This window comes from Epinephelus moara, chromosome 2 (genome assembly GCF_006386435.1).
Source record: "Epinephelus moara isolate mb chromosome 2, YSFRI_EMoa_1.0, whole genome shotgun sequence".
NCBI lineage: Eukaryota > Metazoa > Chordata > Actinopteri > Perciformes > Serranidae > Epinephelus > Epinephelus moara.
The window spans coordinates 35,210,992-35,235,324 of NC_065507.1; the positions used below are offsets into that span (position 1 = coordinate 35,210,992).

The following is a 24,333-nucleotide window of genomic DNA, read 5'->3' on the forward strand; positions in this document are numbered from 1 at the left end:
TTTTCTTTAATACACATGCAGTGAGACACACATGGGTATATGCAAAAACACATATCTATAGTATGCCTTTACATATGCTCATTCCTGTGTGTTATACAAATATATATATTTTCTGTCTAGCTCCATTACTCCTACTTCCTCCTCATACACACCTACACTTGTATAACACAGTGTGAATGTGTCCACCCCCATGAGGACAGGCTGTAAATATATCGCTCCCTCTGCTGTACAGGGTGACAACAGAAAGGACACACACACACACGCACACACACACACACACACACACAATGCGCTCATTTAAATACATGCAAATACACTGTAGGTACATGCACACACCCACAGACATGCATTTAGAGACCCTATAGCTTGTCCTTCATGTGAGTCATTAGTTTTGCTCTGGGAGTCTGGAAGAGGATAAAGTGAAGCGAAAGGAAGGTGACTTTGTGTTGGCAACATCCCAGACCTGCTCTCTCTGCTGGTCAGTGCTGTGATCTGTCACCAGGGGATACTTGCAGTTTTGCAGGGGTATGCAGAGTTCTTGGTGCAGAGTGATTTGTAGCACATAGTGCAAGTACCCCCAGTTGTCAAGCCTATTAGGAGGAGTTGCGGACTCCTAATTAGAACAACACATGAGCAGCTGTGGCCCAGGAGGTAGTCCACCAATCAGAAGATTAGCTGTTCAATCCCAGGCTCCTCCAGTCTGCAGGCTGAAGTATCCCTGGGCAAGATACTGACTCCCAAATTGCTCCTGGTGTGTGAGTGCGCATGAATGTTCACTGTAACTGAGTAGGAGGTAGCAGGTGGCACCTTGATGGTAGCCTCGGCCACCAGTGTATAATTGTGTGAAAGAGTGAGCATGGCTCTGTAGTGTAAAAGCGCTTTAAGTGGTCAGAGGAATAGAAAGGCACTACACAAGTGCAAGTCCATTTACCACCATAAGTGTTCTCTGCTATGATATAGGTTTGGTTACGTTTAAGATCTTGGCGAGGTCAAACAGCATCATCTACCCATTTTAAAGCAAAAACATGTTCATAGTTGTTGAGCGAAAACCTTGCCATTGGCATGATGTTTCCCTTTAAAGGGAAATTTCGGTTTATTTCAACCTGTCTCCTATTGTCCTAAATTTGTTTCAAGTGACTAGTGACATAAAAATAATAGTTAGCATGTTAGCCGTTAGCCTAGATACAGCCGGGGCGCATAGTAGCGTCAGACCTGTTAAAACGTAAGTGAACGGGCACATCTCAAGTGCAAAGTTAGTCCACTAAACAAGCTTTTTTTCCACAAAGACCGCCTCATATCGTTAGGATAAATGTCAGAGAACATATAGAAAACGACATGTAAACGTGTTGTCTTACCTTACCGGTGTGCTGCCATGTTTGTTTACCATTTAGCTCTGCTTTCCAAAGCGCGGCCGAAATATCGCGAGAACAAGCAGCGATCTCATACCGTGCCTGAAATCTCGCGAGCTCTAGATAAAGCCCAGCTGGATACTACTCCAGGTGGAGGTGTCTCGTCCTCGGTCACATCCAGACCTTGAAAATAAGGCTGCAACCGGTCCCATTCCTTGCAACAGAGGCATTCCTCTTCTGTGGGCACTGGGGCACAGCATTCACAGGTACACCACCAATCTCCAGAGCTACGCAGCCTTGCAGCAGCCATTCCTCCTCTCTCGTCCTCTACCTGTTGCGCCTCTCTCTCTCTCCTCCTCCGTTCTTCAATTTCACGAAGCTCTTCGTCAGTGTATTCTGGCTCAAATAAATAAGGGCGGCCATCAAACTCTGCAAAATCAAATTCCTCCTCCACAAAGTCGAAGTCTGGCAAAAAGTCAGCCATTATTCTATAAATCTTTCATAAAATAAATGAATGAACTTTTCAGGCTACTGTCCGGTTCTGCCTTCCAGCTGTTGCTGCTTGTTCTCGCGAGATTTCAGGCACGGTATGAGATCGCTGCTTGTTCTCGCGATATTTCGGCCGCGCTTTGGAAAGCAGAGCTAGATGGTAAACAAACATGGCAGCACACCGGTAAGGTAAGACAACACGTTTACATGTCGTTTTCTATATGTTCTCTGACATTTATCCTAATGATATGAGGCAGTCTTTGTGGAAAAAATGCTTGTTTAGTGGACTAACTTTGCACTTGAAGTATGCGCGTTCACTTACGTTTTAACAGGTCTGACGCTACTATGCGCCCCGGCTGTATCTAGGCTAACAGCTAACATGCTAACTATTATTTTTATGTCACTAGTCGCTTGAAACAAATTTAGGACGACAGGAGACAGATTGAAATAAACCGAAATTTCCCTTTAAGCAGTCTCTCCTGGAGTAGAAGTAATTATGTGAAGAATGAAAAAAGAGAACTAAAGACAGAAGTTCAAACACTGCTTTTCATACTTGACCAATCACTGCATAAAGTGCTGCAAAAGTGTGTGTGATTGTTGAACTGTCTGTTTTGGAAGATTACGAAACACTGATATGCAACAAACCAAGAGCTTGTTTGCAGTAATTTAGCAAGATTATTCATTTTCAGGGCCCAAAATTAAGTTTTTAATCCATAAGTAAGGTAATGCACACAAATCCGTACATATCTCACATATTTTAAAAGGCTCCAATCAGGTGGGTAAAAATCTGTAGGATATCATGAGAACTGTTGTGCATGCAATTTTTGTAGGATGTCATACAAACCGTTCTATGAGAAGTAAGAGAGGTAAAATTTATTCTAAGAGTTCTTCCACCAAGTCCTTCATTTTTCCTTTTAGGCCTGATGGCCACAAACTTGCAGTCTCTTTGCAGAAAAAAATCCATTCTCTTGTACCTGGCTTGATTATTAGAAGTTGGGTAGTGTGCTAGATAAAGTAAGAGTGACCGTAGCAATGGTGGATACAATTGCGATACAATTATTGACAGTCACTAGTGTGCAGAGTCGATGCAAAGCAAAATGTGGTCGATCAGTTCATATGTTGTAGTGATGAGAGTTTGTAGTAGAGCAGGCCTATTTCAGCCAGTTGGTGAGTGGCAGGTGCTAATTTTGGACATTTATTTGAATGTAAAAGTCCAGTAAGTACATGCAAAAAAGTCAGTAATAAACCCTCTGTGCAAGCACTGCCAGTGTAGTCGGTCACAGTTGGACAAGGACATCAGCCTTTAGCTGTCATGTTGATATTCACAGTTTGGGGATTAAGTATACAGTTTGCCCTTGTTTTCTCTTCAAAATAAGTTTGGCTAAACCTTTTGAAATTGTATGATTATCTGACCACCCTCTCTGTCACAGCATTCCCAAATCTTAGCAATTTCAGCAATAGTGAAATGTTATTAGAACTGAGGGAAATTATGGGGGCAAGAAAAAGAAAATCCAATAGATGAAAAAGGAAGACAGAGTATGATGATAAACGGTCTCTGTCCTTCAATTCATTTCCATTTAAAAAGGTACCTTCATCCAGCTGCTTCTGCCATGCAGCCTTTTCAGCTTGTAGGTGCCAAACATACAAACACAGCAGCACCCAACATTTTGTATGCATAATTTATTTCTCACTGACATTGTTGATGAACAAATACTTATTTTGAAGCCCGGTGCGTCCTCTCTCAGACATGACATGCAGATGCACAACAAAAGCAATGCCACACAGCAGCGTTTAGGGCAACACTGGAGAGCTGAAAGTGTCCAAAAAAAAAATCTGCTTTAACATCATTGCACTGAATAGAGGAATGCTTTCATGCCAGACAACATAAAAAATAAAAAAATAAATAAAAATTAAAAAACATGTTGCTGGAATCACCTACACACTTTCAAAACTGTCCCTTTCAATGTCGTTTTTGGCCAGTGGAACTACAACATGGACACTTGCTGTCTTGAGCCATAACACTCCATACAAGGAAAGTTTGTATGTCATTGTTATATATCTGCACACATAGCTGGACTCTCTGTATGTAAACAGACAATTTGTTTGAAATGTTTGGTTTTTTTACCAATGATTTAAAGAAAAAAAAGAAGTTTATAGTCCAAGCTGACAACTACAAACTTGATTTTATGAGCTGAAGTTTCCTCTGCCCTGACAGCTGTGTCCAGTCTGCAATGACCCCTATACTTGTACTTTCTTTATGTATAGTATTCAACGCTTTGTTGTAGAAGCTACCATTAATGTTTGGGATCCCAACTATTGTGAAAAAAGCTGTGTTTGGTCACTTTGTGTTGATTTACTGTAACAACAAGCTGCCAACTAGGAAAAGGATGGTCACGCATGTCAGTGTTACGTCAAAAATGCGCTGCAACAATTTTTAAGATTTCCATTTTGCCAGGTCCTGACAGCTGTCCACATAAAGGACTTCAAAAAGTAGCCAATATATGGCACAATATGGCTAATTTAGTCATGGCGGATCGGAAATTATCAGTTATATGTACATTAAGAACAATCAGCTTCAAGTACAAAAGGAGAGACATGTTTGTTGTGAATATTTATCATTATTTCTTAAAAATAAATAATTAAAACGAGCAGTGTTGCACTACTGTTCTGAATGCTCCCACAGTTCTCCTGACCACTGGAGATGGTTTTATATGGATACTCGTTATCCAGTACAAGTATTTCTTAATTATGTCTTCACTCTTTTGACATTACAGAGAAATGTCTCTTAATTTGTTTCCGAATATGGCAAACTGTTAGCAGCCAGGAGGGGAACTGCCCATTGATCCGACATCCCATTGTTCCGACCATATTAAACCCATTGTTCCAAAGTCCCGTTGTTCCGAAATCATCATGATGCCCTGTGGTTAAGGTCTGGTTAGGTTTAGGCACAAAAACCACTTGGTTAGGGTCAGGAAAAGATCATGGTGTGGGTTAAAATGAAAAAGAAAGTGACAAACACATAAGCTGTGAGCCTGCTTCGCCTCAAGCCTTTCCCAGCTGACCGGTCGCGGCGCACCATCAAGGCAGAAATACGCCCGCCAGGAGCCGTTCAGCACCGTGGACCGTCGGACTAATGGGATGTCGGACCAATGGGCTGTCGGACCAATGACATGGACCCGCCAGGAGTGTCACTTCTTCAAGAAGGAATGCACAAATCTCGCCTTTAGGGATAAAAGATCTGAAAACTTGTTGCATAATAATTAGAAAAACTGAAAATTAAAAAAAAAAAAAGTTTTCTGTGCATCATTTATGAAGTTCGGGACTGTTAAAGTTAGGAGGCAAATAGAAATGTAAACAGTATCAGGTGCCTTTACCAAAGTCCAAACATGAAGCACGTTGTTTGGATTCATGGAGGTTGAGATATTTTTGTGCTCAACAGTGCTCTCCACATAATGTAGTTAAAATTACTGATAAATTGAACTTGGGCTGAATGCAGGATTTGGTTTTGGCTCTGTTATTTCAGTGGACTGAGTTTTGATTATTTTGCTGTTTGCTTGCTGTAGTAAAAGTAAAAAATGTTGCTCACATAACATTAGAGACACTTCTACTCTAAGCCTTCTTGCTGTCACAGTTTACGAGCTGAGGTACTTTATTAGGCTTCATTATTTCCTTCAGAAAACGAATAAAATGGTTTAGACATTTCCAACAAGCATTGCAGAGTAACTTAGATATTTCTCAACCTGGACCCTTTTTTTTTTTACAATTTTTTGTGTCTGAGTGAATTTTTGAAATTATTCCAGTATTACACACCAGGCAGCAATGTAACTACTTTGGTCATCTTTTTACCATCAATGTACGTCCACTGTTTGTGCTTATTTTTGCCACTGACATGCTGAGATTATTATTCTGAGTGTCTGACAATATAATTAAAAGGATCCTTTTTGTTTTACCAGATACAGCACCAAAGTCACTGTTAGCAAACCCACCAAACTCCTGTTACTAAACAGTAATTTTTGCGTGTATAGAGCCAGCTTATTTTCACATCTAACTGAGTGAATTATGGGTTTATTTCAACCAAACCAGAGTTGGTGATTGCTGGAACAGTGAAGAAACAAACCCAAATGGTTTCATGAGTCTCATTTTGTGTCTGTCAATTTTAAATGAATTGCATTTTATGATGATATAATTGCTGTTTATTTAAATGTAGTCTGGTGGTGTTTGGCAATAGCAATTTTTAGACTGTTCTGCTTAAACAAAAAGGATCTTACTCTTTAACATAAAGGTCTGTCTCTTTAAATATCTTTTTCCATAATGTTGTTAGACACCTAGAACAATAATCTGAGCCTGTCAGTGGCAAAGCAACTTTTAGCGGACATACATTGACATGACATGCACAATTGCCCATTAGTCTTACATTGTAGACTGTTTTGTTGGCTGCAGCAGTCTCACTCAATACTGGACCAATTTCAAAAAAGGTTGTGTCCATTAGACACTTAGACACAAAAACATGGGAAAATAGGGTCCACTATGAAAAATACCAAAGTTACCATTTAAAAATGTTTTTGACCAGTAATCTACAATCTTTTGTATTACCCTTCTGCTCCTCTTCCATATTCCAAAAGGGTGAATTTGGGTGCAAACCCCGGTCTTCTACATCTGCCCTTTGTCTAGTTGGGTGTCCATGCAGACACTAATGATACTCAGCCATGCAAAATGTGGTCTGTTTAAATAATTCCACTTAAATATTCAACGTCTTTCTAGGCATTGGAAATTACTCCTGGTACTCCAGATACTTGTCCAAGCGGGGTTTGAGGAGATCCTTATCAGCCACACCAGTGAGATGACTGTAGGAATGTCAGCTGGTCTGTTCTTCTGTTGGTCCAGACTGAAATATCTCAACATCTACTGGATGGATTGCGGTGAAATTTGGTACAGACATTAGCGGGTGAAAGGCTGAATCCTGAGGATTTTGGTGATCCCCTGACTTTTTACACAGCGCCACCAGTGGGTCAAAATTTCCTCTGGTCCAGCTCTTAATGAGGATACCTCTAAAGCTAATGACAGAATCCTTGTCAGCCTCAGCAGCACTCTGGGATTGATGATAATACAGCTTGTTAAATGCTAACATTAGACAAGCTGTCAGTATCAGATGTGCCAAAGGGGTCACTGTACAAAGAATAAACTCTTTTGATTAACAGCAAGTCCTCAAGTGCCACCCTGTTTGCCCCACTACTGGTAAGGATCTAACATTAGCCAAGTAGTCTCCCCATTTTTTCATTCACCAAATAATTTTCTGGTGTCTAAGTAATCTCACAGGAGCTGCTACCATGGCTACAGACAATATGTCTTGTATATGTCATAAATCTCATTTCCATTCTGGCTTGTTAATGTTATTTAGTGGAAGCTTTGACCCCAAACATCTACAGCCTCATAAATGCATCTGACTTCAGCTTGTCAAGCCAGAAGACATCAGACCCTCTCAGTGTACGGAGCCTCTTCCATCCACTGAGCTGAGCAGTTTGGACCTCATACTGAATGCTCCAGATAGAAGTCACTTCCTACTGAGGATGGTCATCTGTAGACACTCCTCCTTCAGTGCCACCAGTTCTGTCTTGTAGCTGCTTGTCTTGGTTCCATCTGCGTACACACAAGGCTGCTTCTTTGCTGCTAGTGGTGTGTCCATAGTCACTGAACCAGCGTTGAGTATGTCAGCGTGTGATGGTGAGGAGGAGGAGCCTCTTTTGCAAGCTGCAGAGAGTAAAGCTGAAAGAGCTCGGCCAACATCGTGTCTAGCCCCCTCATTGACGAAACAGTACAAAATGGGGTCGGCGACGCAGTTGAGGCTGGTCAGCGCTAACGATACATGGTAGGCTGCAAACAAGCTCTCTTCTGAGCCGCAGTCACATGGCTTCCTTAGAAACATGATACTCCGCACCAGGAGGAGGACATGGTACGGTCCAAAGCAGAGCAAAACGATCAGGATCAGACTCAATGCCAGACGCTGAATTTTGGCCTTTTCCTGGCGTTCTGTTGAGACGTTGCAGCGCACTGCTGCCAGGATCCCACGGTAGGCAACAAGCATGGCTGTCCATGGTGCGAGGAAGCCCAGAAATGTTCTGTAGAGGTTCATCCCTGCCACCCAGTCCTGCATGGGATACTTCTCAAAGCAGAAGGTGTGGTTGAACCGATCCTGGAAGAGCTCATCATGGAAGAGAGGAGCAGAGTTGGCTACGATCTCAATTATCCACACCATGGCGCTGACCAGGATAGCTGCAGGAAGTTCAGGAGAGGAGAAAATAAGAGTGAGAAATGTTAAACTTTGCAGTAACTTTGTAAATGCTGTACTGTACTAAATGTAGACAGATATTTTTGAAAATGGATGTGTTCCTCTACGTTTTGGCCTCTAGTCCACATGCAAATGGAGTTGGTCAATAGAACAGATTTTTTAAATATCTTCTAAGGCACAGATTTCTTAAAACTCCGGTTACTGTTTATCTGTGTGGACATCTAAAACAGGGCATTTTGGAAATGATGACACCGCTGAGCATATACCAGAAACAACTACTGATTTGCTAACGTTTTGTAGGCACTGCTTGGTCTAATGACTATACACTTGAACTTAGTACTGCTTTACCACTTCACAGACGAATGGAGGCGTGTGCTATACAGTGTTTTAGTCCACCAGAAACAATGGTTTTGGATTAGACCAGTATGAACCAGAGTGGAATAAGTGTTGATAAGGAGCAGAAGGAAAACTTCTGCATTGCCAGAGCAACACTTGTGTGTTTGAGTGAGCTCCTTCATCCTTATATCAAACCAGAATAAATGATGATGAGATCTCCAGTAGGTGTTTTGAAAAAGATAACAGTGGCCTGTGCACTTTACAACCTTTGTGTCAAGGGAGACTACAAAGACAGGTAACGCTAGTGAATGTTATAGGTTATTTTTTTGTTTTAGTGTGGATGGAGATGAAGGTTGTGTGGAAAGAATTCGTTTTTAAAACAGAGGAAAAAATGTCAGTTTTCGAAAATATCTATACAGGATACGTGTAGACAGGGACTTAATTAGTTATTAATAAAAAGTTCTCTTGACATGGAAGTGATCTTATCTCTGCAAAAAATGAATTTCCTGTTATGTCAGGGAATGGCAGACTTGAAGACATGCATCCCCTCCAGGCTAAGCAGCAGCACGGTTTGGGGAACTAATCTTCAGATACAGTATTTTTATGTAGTACTAGATGCAGTATCCCGTATGTCAGATCTGAAAGTACTTACTGTTTTTTTGTTGGAAAGTTGGTTGCTTTTCCTCCCATAAATCTTTATTTTAGATTCATCCATCACAAGTGTTAATGACACAGATACACCTCTTAAAGGGACATTGTGTGACATTTTCAGTTATTTATTGGCAAAAATTGATGTCTGCATTTATGAAACATGTCATCATTGGTGTACTGTAACCTCCACCAATAATCTGACTTATTCTCGTAAAAGGAGAATTTCGGATTTGTTTGTACATTGTGCGGGCAAGTCGTCTGAGGGGGTTCCATAACATTCCGCCATCTTGAAAATACATCTGCCAGCAAGGGACATACAGCCCCGCCTTCGGTGTTTTCGTTGAGAGAAAGGCCAGCGCTGCGTGACTGAGAAGCCGAAGGAGAGGAGCAAGAGGCACTTCACTACTACCTCGGCACTACTGCAGCAAAACAAAGTCTCACTCTTTGAGCATAATGCAGGATCATGCATATACATCACGGGAGACGGAATCCTCGTCGCCAAGAAAGTGCAAAAGGGAATAAAAAAGGCAACAAGACCAGCGAATTCAAAAAACGAGGGTCAACATCAGGGTAGCCTTTCCCAGATGGAGAGAGCTGCTGAAGGAGAAAGGTAATGCAATCACAGCTAACAGCGGCTAACAGTGGCAACAGCTAATAGTGGCGCTGGCCGATAACAGCTGTTAGCAGCGGTGTTAGCTGTTGGCGCTGGTCGCTAACAGCTCTTAGCGGGGCAGTGATGTGAGGAGAGGGATTAGGTGTGTGAGGTTGAGCCACTTGTCAGTCGTCAAAAGACAAGACGTGATTGGTTTGTCGCTTGTGTCTGTGTGGGAACTGCCCACTGGTCCGACATCCCATTGTTCCGACCATATTAAACCCATTGTTCCGAAGTCCGTTCCAAAATCATCGGATGCCCTGTGGTTAAGGTCTGGTTAGGTTTAGGCACAAAAACCACTTGGTTAGGGTTAGGAAAAGATCATGGTGTGGGTTAAAGTGAAAAAGAAAGTGGCAAACAAATAAGCCGTGAGCCTGCTCCGCCTCAAGCCTTTCCCAGCTGACCCAGAGCCGGTCGTGGCGCACCATCAGGGTAGAAATATGCCCGCTGGGAGCCGTTCAACACCGCGGACCGTCGCACTAATGGGATGTCGGACCAATGGGCTGTCGGACCAATGACATGGACCCGTCTGTGTAGGAGCCTGAATGAATACTCCATGAAGTATCGGATGACATGGGTTCATCAATGTTATCATAGCCTTTTGGTACACAGCAGCTACCGTTGTTGCAATACATGTTTGAAACAGTGAGGCGCTAGAGTGTGCTATCCGTTTGAATGCAAGATATGATTTCAACATTAGATGGGAGAAATTCTACACACTGTGGCTTTAAACAATAATTAGTTTTTATGTGAATTTGTTTTAGGGTGGATCTTTTATTTTTTCAGAAGAAATGCTAAAATTAACCCAACATACCTGTTTTGATTCGTCGAACCTTGGCAAAGCGCAGAGGATATGCCACGGCCAGATACCTGTCCAGTGATATACAGCAGAGGAAGGCGATGCTGACATAGATATTAGTGTAGAAGATGAAGCCAAAGACCTTGCAGCTTGTCTGACCATGGATCCAGTCATCGCGTTGCAGGAAGTAGTCGATCCACAGAGGAAGAGTGGTGATGTAGAGGAGGTCAGCAACCGACAGGTTGATCAGGTAGATGCCAAGCTCATTGCGTTGCCGTACCTGCAAAGAGGAACATGATGAAGGTAAGGAAAGGAAAGATAAAGAGGAGATAAGGAGACAGGAGTGAGTAATGTTAAAGGGATGAAGATTTATATATTTAGATAAGCAAATGGATCAAAAGAGAAATATGCATGTCCAATGACAGAGGTATAACAGTGTTTTGTTCAGCTTCTGTGCTATTGTACAGTATACAAGTTAAACAGTCAGTGAAAAGATAATGAGGCAAACAGTGTCTGTGTTTGCACTTTATGCAAACTTAACACGTGACAGAAAATAAAATGCAAATGATGTGTGTATGTTTCCATCAGCTACAAATCATTTCCTTCCTGAATGTCAAAACATAGAACAAATGCAAAGTCTTTAAAGGACTCATTAGGTCTGACTGTTTTATTGTTACTCAGTGTCTCATACAGATCAACATACTTCATCCCTTATAAAAAAAAAAAAGAAGAGCAATTTAGGAATGTACTACTACAACAAGGGTTTGTAAGTAAGAGAGAGAGGTAAACAGATATATTGGCGGCAGCAGTTTAACTTGTCCACTGCACAGCTTCCATTAAGTCAGTTTGTCAGCAGTTAATATCAAATACTACTGGACCAATCAGCCTAATGTTTTGTGTGCACATGTGTGACTGTATGCTTAAGGACCTCTCATGGTTGCAGGCAGTGATTCAAACTTGTTCAAAAACCTATTTTATTGACTGTTTTATACCGTTATTGATGGCTGACCCCTCACTCCTCTCAACTGACCAGTACAGTAAAACAACAAGCCTTATGTCTGTTGCAGGCCATATTTTGGCTTTTGTTGTGGCTCAAAAACTATGGTTATGGTAGATTTTGTAGATTTACAAGCTTCTTTTACACTGCCTGTTAAGGCAGGAATATTGCGCTGTCATGCTGCCTCACTGTTCTGTATAAAAGGTACGATTGCTGAATGGGGGACAGAGTGGTCTCGCCTTTAAGCTGCCATAGGAGGCAGTAGCAGCGCCAAAATGGTATCTGTATAAATAGGACAGCCTGCAAGATGGGATCATGGGCAGCATGGTTGTGATATTTTTATGATATGGTATGCGTGCAGCCCACCTTAGCCGTTAACAGTCAGTGGCTTACTCAAAGAAGAAGAACTACAGCCAAAATTGTCCACAAATTGGAGAAACAATGAGATTCGGGGGCGCCTTACCCACCGTGCGTTGTTAATTTTTGTCTTTCTTTGTCCATTTTAATTGTGTTTGTTGTTGTTACTTCCTATTTTGTTGTGCTGTAGCCTTCAGACAAAGTTAATGTCATTCAAAATCCAGTTATGCTGCGGCTCCATCAATAACAGATAAGGCGCATTTTGCTTTTTAGTGTCTGGGAGTTTCTTAAATGTGTCTATTGGAATTAAAAGAATTGTCTGGAGTGGCTGTGATCAGGCCGCTGCCTAACAAATATCTGCACTCTACTGAGTGCACCTTTCCAATTTGATTTCTTAGCTCTTGGATTGAAATCCAGCTACTATGAGATAGCTCTGTTTACCATGCTGTATTCATATTACAATGTTAATCTTTAGACAGAACTGCCCTAAATAAACAGCACGCTAAGCATTCAAGTTTTGGATTCATTTCAGGTATTGTCACAAAGCTGGTGGCTCTTATCAGTGCAGTTAATGCTGCCAACACTGAAGGGCGTTAAGGAATTACAGTAACCATAATGCACCTATGACACAGTGCACCTGTGCTCTTTAGAGTCATAATATGCTTGGGCCAGGGCTCAGACTGCATGTAGACAGTTGGAGTTTAGAGTTGGAGAAGTGGCCTTGATGCTGAGATGGAAGCAAAACAATAATCTCATGTTGAAATGTCACTCACTTTTATGAGTTAGTGAAATTGCTTGAATGAAAAGTCAATAACAATTCTGTCTGCTGCTGCCAAAGTAAACTGAAAGTCCATGGGAAACACTGGAAATGTTTGATGCTGTATGGGAAAACAGCCCCAGTGCTCAGTGGATTGTATGTATGTAAGTAACAAGCCATGTCATATTTAATAATCTGTTTTTACACTGTGAAAAATCATGTTACCCGTCACTTTATAGTAGTTATATGACTCATTATATGGTTTCCTCTCTTCCGTAATTTACCGAAAACAAAACAATGTTGTTTAATGAGCAGTCAGCCAAAACACTGAGGCTGCTCCGGTAAATGTTACCGAATAGTTTGTTTGCTGATAATGGAAAGTATGCAGTCACTGTGCATAATGCCATGATATTATGGCACTGCTGCTGACTGACATGACTACAGTGTCAGGGCGTCAGTGGTGCATCTTAATGCTGCATCATACAGGAGTTTTTTTTATTTTTCATGCCCCTTATATAAGCTCCTTCCAACTTTTTCAAACTGTTTCCATTTCCTTTCAATACAAATAGAGGTCCATGTAATGCACTCTCTGTCTGATTCAGAATCATTATTGAATCTGCTTATTGTATTCAAACAATTTTGCATCCTGTAAAGATTATTCAGGTTTAGCTTTAAAAGAATATGTCACCCCCCCAAATGACCATGTGTACATCCACTGTTTGCCCTGTATTGCGTTGAATTCCTCCTCACCTGCATGTAGGCAGCCCACAGGGCCATACAGTTAGTGGGCAGCCCCAGAACGATGACTATGATGTAGAGCGTGGGCTGGAAGAACTGGTCCACCTTACTTTCCACATTACAGAACGAGATGTTGCACATTGTCCTGCGTGGAACACTCTGAGTGTGTTTGTGCGTGTGTGCGGATGGGTGGTGTGTGTTCAGCTACTCTCAGCTCCGAGTGTCCCTCTGTAGTTTCAGTATATTCCTGCTCCAGCAGTTTGACAGTGGCATGCCGACTCTGGCGTACTGCTCGGCTACCACAGAGCTGTCCCACATGGAGCGACAGAAGAAAAGAGAACTGTCATTTCCTGGGAATTTCATGGTTCCTGTTGCTTAAAACACTGTCCTTCTCGCCCAAGGGCCTTGGCATGTCATAATCCTCTCTCACACTTCAAAGGCAGCCCCCGCGTCCCTCCGCATGGAGGAAAAGAGGAGAGGAAGGAGCACGGGATAAAATGTGGTGAAATGAAGGCTGCCTTATCGACGCTGTGCCAGGCCTCCTGCACCTGGACAGGACCTCATCAATCTTTTAGAGATTAGAGGTCTGCCAGGTCTACTCTGAAAAGGAGAGGCTGAGCATCAGTGTGTGTCTGAGTGGGTGTGTCTCAAGGTCCTGATGACACATAAAACTCCTCAGGGACACTCGCACTAAAACACGGGAATGACTTTACAGAGCTTCACCACTCTTGAGCCGAGAGGCCATCTGTTTACTGCTAAACATCTGCAAGAGAGCGACAGACAGACAGACAGACACAGAGAGAGGGAGAGAAGTAGAGTGAGCATTAAGTCATGATGCTTTAAAATTCAAACATCCTACAAAACAAAACAAGGAGAAAAATTTGTTTAGTGTTGTTTGTTTAAGTGGGGAAAAAACAGATTTATTGCATCCATGTTTGTGACCTCTAGCTGTTTAATCTATATGCAAATCGTTTGGATCATATAGACTCTGTATGATCTGGTCCCAGCTCCTCATCAAAGCTGAATTATTCAAACTCAAACAACTCCAACTAACAGAACTACAGTGTTTTAGATGTATTGTGCATTATTTTACACATATTACGTTTACAGTTTTGGACATCTTTGCAAAGTGGAATTCAAATGAAAAGATCTTTGGATTTAATATTCAGCCAAACAGCATGAGTCTGTATGACTTAATTCAGAGTTCACTAAATGCAATGTTCTTTGTGCAGTAATTTATATCCTCTGGTGCTCACTTCAATCAGGAATGCAGAATTAGAATCAGAGAGTTCGTCCTTCATTTTGCCTGCTTGCCTTGTCAAATGTCAAGCCCTCATTACACCTCTACCAAAGTCCAAAGTCCACACATTTATTTATTTGTGGCAGCCCACCACAATTAAAACATCTGCCAGCACAAATAGACTTTCTAGTTTTGGAGCTGGACTGTTCATTAGGAGCGCTTTTGAAATATATAAACTATTCGGTTATTTATAGCAGCACACTGTAGGAGCGCAGAGCGTACTTGGGGCAGAGATGGAGCAGCAGGTCAGGCGCTCTAACAGTGAAACTTAATGGTTAATTCTGCTGGGTCTAAATGTTTGCCTCTGCAGCAGCTGCTCCTCTCATCCATCAATCTGATCTGATAAGTTCTGCTTAGCCACCCTGCGAATCACAAACTGCTGCTGCTGCTGCTGCTGCTGAGGAAAAGAAGGACTTGTGGAGAGCTCTGCCTGTGCTGTGTTCACAGTCCCACAAAACCTCCAAAATTTAAACACAGGGACACAGAATGATATACAGGGACACACAGTTGTTTGAATAGAAAACAGTTTAGCTGTCTGAATCCACAATTCATTACTACATAGTTTGTCTTTTAATGTGTTTTCAACAGATATTTTCCAATATGTATAATGTGTTTAGAAAGAACTCACTGATTTGGCTTTACCCGAACTTTAAGCTCTGTGTTTCAGGCTCATTTCCTATCTTTATTTGCTGTGCTCTACATTTAGTTAACATATACTTTGAATGCACTGTGGTTTCTAGTCACAAGACTCTGACCTGCAGTTTTAGGCATTTGGTTTGTTTGGTTATTCGAAGTGAATCGAATCCCTCTCGCGGTGAAAACAAACCACTCAAAACTGCATGGAATGAGCACACCCTCACGCTCTCAACACATACCGTCAAACCCTTTTCTTCTAATATATTGAATTCTGCAACGATGGGCTGAGATACAGTAGAAATGAAAGAAAGAGGCACAGAGAGGAAGACTTCATGCAGCGGGTACAGTGGAACAGGTGAAGTTTATCTGGGTGACATTTGTATAGGGACTGTCTAACATCTGGTATGATAACAGAACATGCTGACACGCAGTGCAGGCACTAAAAGACCTTGCATAGAGTGCAAACGGAAAATTCAGGACATATGATAAGCATTATGTAAGCCTTCATATAAACATGACCTGAATATGCATGTACAGTAGAGAGAGAGAGAGAGTTTCTGTTTCACTCCTCGATTTCTCACTTTCCACCCTTGGCCCAGTTTCTGTTTGTATATCTTGGATCACCTCAATATTTTTGCATATGGCTGATGTGATTCCACATGTGTTTTCAGTCACGTTATCATGTTCTGTCAACTGCCCTTTTACAGAGTTTATGTATTTTTCAGCTTCTTTTCATTCCTCTCAGATCAATATATTTTTCAGCCTGAACAGCCAACTGTTTTCATCATCTTTAGCAATACACAATGGTTCATGGTGTCAGAATCTCTCTTATAGAGTGAATGTTTGGTGTAAGTTTATCCTCTGTGGACCATGAAAATCCACAGAAAAGTTCATAGCCATCTGGCCAGTGGCTATCTAGTGTGTTATCTGATCTAAATGTGGCACTAATGGAAGGTCATGTAATCACAGGAATGGACAGAGATTATCTGGGGACCATGAAAGTGTTAGATAAATTTCAATAAAATATGCCAACGCTGACTCCCAGATTACATTAATATGTTACGAAAGTTCTTTCTTAATAACAGTGTGGCAATGTAAATGCTGCCTGGATTATGTTCGGAGTGGTTTCTTTGAGGTAAGGAAAGACCACATTCATGTACTGCATAGGCTTCAGAAGGAGGTGGTTGGGAAGGATTGTGGACGATGTATAGAACGCAAGAGCTTGACAGCAGAATTTAAGGTTCCTGTCCAAACACCTGTCTCAAGTTTAAGCAACAAAAGCACTTTGGTTAAGGTTAGAGAAAGATCGTGATTTGGTAACATTTTCATAAAAAGATTATGAAAATAATGCTGTAGTCACAATGACTGGTTGTGTTGAAAACAATTGAAAAATGTTTGCAGTGATCATTTTGTTGGTACGTTCAGTATCAACATTTTTGCAACTTGCCAGGCATGTTAATTAGCAACATTTCCTCATTATGTTAACAGAAAATGTATTTGCTCAGCATTATGTTTAACTAAAAATGCATTTGCTGTTTCAAATTGGCTGTACAGGAGACAGTGCTGAATATGTCCATTACAATTTTGTGTAAAAACAAAAATGATGATCTAATGGTGGCAATAAAGGGAGGTTTCTCTGAGGACCATACATGTACATCAAAACTGTCATGTGACAATGTATGACAATTATTCATACACTGTCCTAAAGGGTTCATCCTCTGGAGACCATGATGGGCTTAAAGCCCTTTTCCTACTGGACAAAAAAACCCACTAACACCCACTAACATCTTGCTTTTGTTTATAGTGAGAAACATTACTGTTGGCATTGACTCCAGGGACAAGTGACTCTATACGACGAGTATTAATTGGCTCCGGCTCCAATTGGCTTTGGCACCAGGAAATACTACGCCCTGGTGGACACGTTAATTTTAGCCCACTTGCTGGTTAGATGTGATGACATGCCGCCACAAATAACCAGCCGTCTCCATCCAAGCAGCGCTAAAACGTTTAAAATTTAGTGCCGAGTTTGAAAGAGAGAATGAATAAGTAACAGATATAAAAAAGACGTAAAACATTCCGGCTAAAACAGGTTACCAAAAACATTAGAATAGCTCTATTATATGGAAGAGGAACCCTGGTGTTGAGGGGTTTTTTTTGTTTTTGGTGTTGCTGTTGTCGGTGTTATTATAGTTGTCTGTGTATCTGACAATTGCTGTATGGCACCCAACGAATTACCTCAAGGACTACTAAATATCTATCTATCAACTTTTTGGGGCCATGAACATGCCCAAAAAACTTGTGGAAATGAGACTGTCAACTGGCTGTGATAAGACTACACCATATCAGCCCAATAATGGTTCAACCCAGCAGATATGGGGTGTTGCGAACAAAAAATTAGCCCTGTGATGCTTTGGTTCATGATCAAAGGTTTTAACAAAGACTGTGATTGCACTGGGCAGCTCCCACTATGAAGCAGGGTAGATTATTGCCAAAGGAAAAGGAAGGCTCTGTGTTCACTGTGTTCACTTCCTGGATAAAATCCCAGCAAGAGGCCTCAGAGATGTCTGTCACCACACATCAAAACAATTTAAAGATCTGTGGGGGAAACAGCTTCAGCCCGTGATAAGGTGACAGTCACTGGTGTGGAACAGTACCTTTGGACAGAGCTGACCCAGTGCCATAGTCATATAGACAAACGTAAGCAAACACATACACACGCGCGAGGGATTAGATGACCTTGTCAAATAACTCTTTGTTGGTAGAAACATCCCTGTTGATAAACTGAACCACAACTGGGTTACAACTCTGCTGTAATCTGTTATCACACACATCAGCACCACAGTACAGAGATATTTGACTGTTGGATGTTTATTAGGTTAACTGTCTTTATCAAAAAAGTCTCACATTGAAAGTTTAGATTAGTACCATCAACCTCCCACTGACCTCCCATAAACTTTTGTTTGCATTGTCAGCATTCCACGTTATAACTGTGTCCATGTTTCACTGCAGAGACATGCCATGTTGGAGGTAAATTGTCTTGTTTGTCCTTCAAATTCCCTCTTAAGTTTTGTTTGTATTGTTAGAATTCCACATCCAGTAAGCGGTGCCTCAGCTGCCTCCCACAGAAACACTGGCAAGTCTATGAAGGCCTCTTGTGTTTAGCCTTTTAGGGAAACTTCACTCCTTCTCTCTGATGTGTTTAAGAACCATTTGTGCTTGCTTTTGATTATGTCACACATCCCCCTTTATATTTACATCAACATGTGCATTTGATCCCCAAAATAAAAAACATAAAAGTACCAGAAGACTTTTATTTCTTTTATTTTGTTGAAATTAAAGATATTTCCACTTTAAATTGATGCAGAAAAGAAAAAATGCGTGCAAAAAATTCACCAGAATGCAGGAAATTATTGATTAATTGATGGATTGATGCTTAACCGTCCAACCTCCCCCTCTTCATGCGTGTGCTCCCCAGTGTTGAAACCAAATCCACACTTTGTTCAGATATGGCACTGTCTGTGAAACTGAAAATGCAAAGTCTATTTCACTGTTAATTTTAATATGACTAGTGGATGAGTATTCTAATTTTGTGTTTTGTTGACCATATAAAAATAATCCTTTACAAGTAAAAGTCCGGCATTAAATGTATTTAAAGTACAACAAACGTTTCCAAAGTATTTCGAGTGAAGAGTTTATATTCACTAATATCTCCAGTTTTGAATATTTTTATCCTTTCATGTGGAGGAGGATAGAGCAAAGGATGAAGAAAAGGAAAGATCCAATGTCAAAAAAAGAAACATGAATGAAAAGATGGAAGGATATAGGACAAAAGATACCAAGGAAAGAGAAAGGAAAAAGGAAGGGTAATACTTAAAGTTAAAAAGCTGAATAAACTAAAACGGTACGGTACCTTTAAATTGCAAGAACAGTACTTGAATATACTGTATGTACTAAGATTCTTATTATTTTCAATTTGATGTTTGTGATCAGAGCAACTTTCAGAACATGAACATTTAGGACTTTAAAGACAAGTGAGTCTCAAATCGAAGTGTCTCTGCTTCACCCTGCAGTCGCAGCACTTTATCAAAGAGCTGAGATCACATTTGTCACCAATGAACACAACAGAGCGAATCACTTCCTCATCAGATTAAACAGTAGGGCCACATGCTAATGACAAAACCACTGCCAATCAACCTTATCACTTCTCTGTAAAGTGTGCTCTCAGTGTGTTTGCGTGTGTGTGTGTGTGTGGGACAGGGTGTGATGAACTTTTAGTCAGCTCAGGCAACAGTATAGCTACACCCCGTCCATCAGCTACAGAGCAGTAGTTTGTAGTAGTTGTTGTATCTCGCTAAGTGGCATGTTGTCAGTCCTAATTTGCCTGAGCATTATGACTAACACAGTGACATGACTTTGTTTCCCAGTGTGTAGCAAACATCACTTGTGTTATCTTTGTCCACCCTGTCCCCAGAAATGTGGTTTGCTCTGTCAATTACAGATGCTTATCACGCAGAGTTTGCATGCGACAGCAACACGCACTCAACTCTCTGTTGGTGTCGTGGCTCGTGTTCACATGTCTGTGTAGATGTGAATGACATTGTGTGTGTTTGTCCTCCTGGGAGGTTCCCTTTTGCTGTCAGGTCAGTATGCAGCGGCTGACAGATGGAATCATGACGCTCAATCACAGTCACAGAGGACTGTTGTGTTACATACACACTTGTAAATTAGTGACTGTTTAGACCTGCACTGCTTTGTCCTTTTTAAAGTTCAGGTACACAACTTGTTTTTAAAGCAGTTTTGCTGTTGTTGTTGAAATTCTCTTTACATCCTGACAATCTATTAATAAATGAAATGCTATGGGAAAAAAACAGGGAAAAAATCCAGTATTTGTGGCTGTCACAGGCCTGCAATAAGCCCATCCAATCATTCTCTCTGGATCGAGTGAAATGATTGGATAGCTTACCCGTCTGTCAGAGAGAGGGCATTCCTTTTTGTTGTTTTGCAAATGTAGATGATGTGCACGTTCTCTTGGATGAAAGCCTGATTCAATGGTGGAGAATCCTGCAGAGAAAGTTCCTATTCCAGTCCTGGCAATAACTGCCTACACTGAGTTTGTAGACTGGCAGCTCCTGTTTGGAGCTGAATGTCACCAAAACAAAGGAGATGTTTGGGGACTTCATCAAGCATGGAGTGCAGAGGACTGCAGACAGAATCGATGGGGAACCAGTGGAAGTTGTACATCAGTACAAATACATGGGCACTGTTATTGATGACAAATTCGATTTGAAGCCAACACAGAGATGATCATCAAAAAGTGCCAACAGTGTCAGAGGCATGGACCGCGGAACGCATCTGAACAAGAGGGGGCCATAATTTCAAGTCACGCGGAGGGGGTGGGGGGGCATATGCATTGAAACAGACAATATTACTGATGTATTAAATAACGTTCCGGAGCACTTTTTTTATTCCGATGCCACACAGTCACATCTACAGTACACGCATGAACACGAACACATGCTTGCTCAGATTAACCCCTCTGATCCCACTCTAACATTCACACACAACAGGCCAAGCCTGTTTACACACAAACACACAGATGAAACTATGGCAAACACCAACGTACATCCAGTTCACAACCACACCCAAAACTCATCTTGCTGCCTTGAATCTAAATCAACATCATATTCATTATCATCACAAGTCAGCACTCATATCAGACTGATGTGCAGAGCCGCACACACACACACACACACAAACACACACACACACACGCCCAACAAAACAAGCGCAGCTGCGCAGTTACTGAAAAGTAACCAGAACGCTGAATTTCTGACCATTACTGCCTGCAACCGCAATGTGTATGTCCACTCCCGCCCGCTCCCGCAAAACTCTGAGAATTTATGCCCGCACAATAATAGAGATGCATTGATTTTGTGTCTTCTCCCGTCCCGCAGGAGAAAACATTTCATTATATAGGCTATTAATAAAGAGATTCATGGGGTTGTTTGTTTCGTTTCCCTGGTCTCTATGTCTTTTGACGCACTGGTCAGGAATAGCGCTCCTATTTCGTTGTTTTCATTTATTTTTTAATGAAATAAAGGCTGTTTCATATTCTATTCTCCTCCTCTGTATTTATTTATTTTTCTACCTTTGTATAATCACGCAGTGATTGAGGTTAAGGCAAGCCCGGCGCCAGGATGAAGTTAGCCTACTGAGGGAGCGGTTAAAAATTACGAGGGGGCAAATCTTTATTATGCAACATAGGTTCACACAGTGAGTTATAAAGAGCGCGCAGACGTGCGTAATAGTCGCGCGTAATGACAGCTCGGCGCCGGTGAAACACAATAAACTGCACGTCTTCTTTCATGTTTGTCTCATGACAGATGGAGCTGACAGANATGAATAAATATGGAGTGGAAACGCTCATGCATGTGCACCAAGTTCCTGTGTTGACATCCTGTCGCTAGGCTACATCTTCTTCTTTTTCTTCTTCTTCTACTGTTTAATGGGGACCCGGCGGGACCCAATCCCAATGCAGCCCTCTATGTCAGAGTACAAAAGTTACCCGGGCCATGGCCCCCCTGGCCCCCCCGGTTCTGCGGTCTATGAGTTGAGGTAAGCAGGAATATCCTCCCGATTTTTTACAACTTCTTCATCCAAAGCATTGTAACTTTCTCTTGTATCTGCTAGTTCAGTTCTATCATAGTCAATAAAGGGACATGCCTCCAGAGCACATGTGAGTACCTGCTCTGAAATAGTGCACACCCACCTTTGAGCTCTCTGCAAGACCAACGCTTTGTAAAGTTCATTCTGTCTCACAGGACCCCAACTAGGTCCTACAACTAGGCTGTTTGACTACTGAACTCGTCTGTCATTGGCACCAGCCCACCACCCCCAGCCACTGGGCCACCACCACCCTCTCATACTTAACGGCTTTAAGTTATTCATTATTAGTGAGAGCAGTGAGAGCACTGCAATGAAATTTAGCATGGAGAATTTACGCCTTTTTACTTCTCCCTTTTTGATGTGTGTGCATGAGTGATAAAGGTGAGAATCTGCCCATGTTTCTGTAACTGTAGAGGAAGTTTAATTTCAGTTAACATGCCTACTTTTGTGTATTTTTCCAGTTTGCATCTCGTGATGTAGCACTTAGATGATCACTTGTATAGGTTGCGTTAATTAGCTTTCTTACCATGTCTCATCTTATCGTGAATGGAGAGCTGTTTATTATACTTGTTTATAGAAGAAATTGTGGATGTAATGATTAAAAATTGTAAATGTATATTTTGTATGAATTGAGTTTTGATATTTTTCCTTTGTTAATTTTCAGAACCACTCAAGTACTATCAGTGTTGTAAACTTCCTGCATTTGGAGATGGATACTTGGAGTACTTAGAAAGGGGAGAGCTGGAGAAGGAGGGGGTATTTTTTTAAATTCTGACTTCTCCAAATTTCCGCCTACCCAAGCTTTAACTGAGTTACCTTTCTGCATGAAATAAAACCTGACAGTCTGAAGTCCTGAGTGACTGATGCGGCTTTGTGTTGTTTTCGCTTTGATTTACTAATTTCTTAAGCATTAGTAGTAGCAGTAGTATTTTTAATTCTGGCTTTTCACTCTTGGCCAATGAGCTGACCAGTCCAGGCCTGCGATGCTCTTAAAGGGATAGTGCACCCAAAAATGAAAATTCAGCCATTATCTACTCACCCATATGCCGAGGGAGGATCAGGTAAAGTTTTAGAGTCCTCACAACACTTGCGGAGATCCAAGGGGAGAGGAGGTAGCAACACAAGTTACAGTGTCGCAGTTGGACCTACAGGCTACAATTAGGCTAAAAACAGAGTTCAAATGACGTTTTTCCAAACAACTTTTTATGTCTGGGCTTCGGGACACTTGGATCACTACGGACGAGCAGTATGGAGATATTTTGTGGTTTCAATTATGTGTTTTTGGATGTTTGAATCTGGGGCGCCATAAACCTCCATTAGGTGGAGTTGTGTTGCTAATCCCTCTCCCCTTGGATCTCCCCAAGTGTTGTGAGGACTCTAAAACTTCACCTGATCCTCCATCCGCATATGGGTGAGTAGATAATGGCTGAATTTTCATTTTTGGGTGCACTATCCCTTTAACATCAGAGGAGATCAGTTGTCTGTGGCTTTCATTAATTTGTCATAAAGTGCTCATTATACCAGTTATCTAAAACAAAATTCATTATTATATTGACCTGTTTTACAGTAACAGTATGTAGCTGTGTTACCTGCGTCTCAGATGACGGTGGACTTTCTACCCTTAAAATTAAGAGTCAAATTAAGATTAAGACACTTTTCTGCTTTTTTACCATAATTTCCCTCCACCACTCTCCCTGTGCAGTCTTGTATGTTTTAAATGGCTCATTTGCCAAAACTCTCTGTATCTCTCTTTCTGGGTATATGCTGAAAATGGTTTGTGTTACGTAAGGTACAGTTGTGCAGGAACGTACTGTAACTGAAGGTTTGAGGCCACTGTTCATAGCTGGAAAGCAGTTCAAGAGGTTTATTAGTGATTAAGAATTAGGAATGTGTGTGTTGGTGTGTGTGTGTGTGTGTGTGTGTGTGTGTGTGTATGTACAATGGAGGCCTACATCAACCTGTTCTGTGCTGTCCGGTGCAACACAGCAGCGTCTGATCTGCTGCCAGAGGAGATTAGGTCAAGGCAGCTGTGCAGATGACATGCTGGTTATCAACACACACATATACATACACATATAAAGACACGTACTTTCTCTTTCAGATAACACACACAGGTGTTTTCTTTGTCACATAGCCCAGAAAATCTACAAATAACATGCTATAGGACATAATTCCAAACACACAAACATTAGATCTCTCTCCGTCCTTCACTTAAGAAGAACTTTTCTTCCCTTCACTCCCCTGCTGCACTCCTTATTGTTCAGACTCTTGGCTCTCATGGTCTTGATCTAGGTAATTCAACTCTGCATATCACCACTCA

General features: G+C 41.5%; 1 protein-coding gene across 1 annotated transcript in view; it reads right to left on the bottom strand.

Moving 5' to 3' along the window:
* Positions 1-3,490: 3,490 nt before the first annotated feature.
* gpr4 (G protein-coupled receptor 4) overlaps positions 3,491-24,333 on the bottom strand; it is a 76,573-nt gene continuing 55,730 nt past the window's right edge. Inside the window, exons 2-4 of the mRNA XM_050066638.1 lie at positions 13,424-14,174; positions 10,578-10,842; positions 3,491-8,108 (exon numbers count right to left, since the gene is read on the bottom strand). Coding sequence (XP_049922595.1) covers positions 7,390-8,108; positions 10,578-10,842; positions 13,424-13,552 — 1,113 coding nt within the window. The 5' untranslated portion in view covers positions 13,553-14,174 and the 3' untranslated portion in view covers positions 3,491-7,389. The remainder of the gene's footprint in view (positions 8,109-10,577; positions 10,843-13,423; positions 14,175-24,333) is intronic.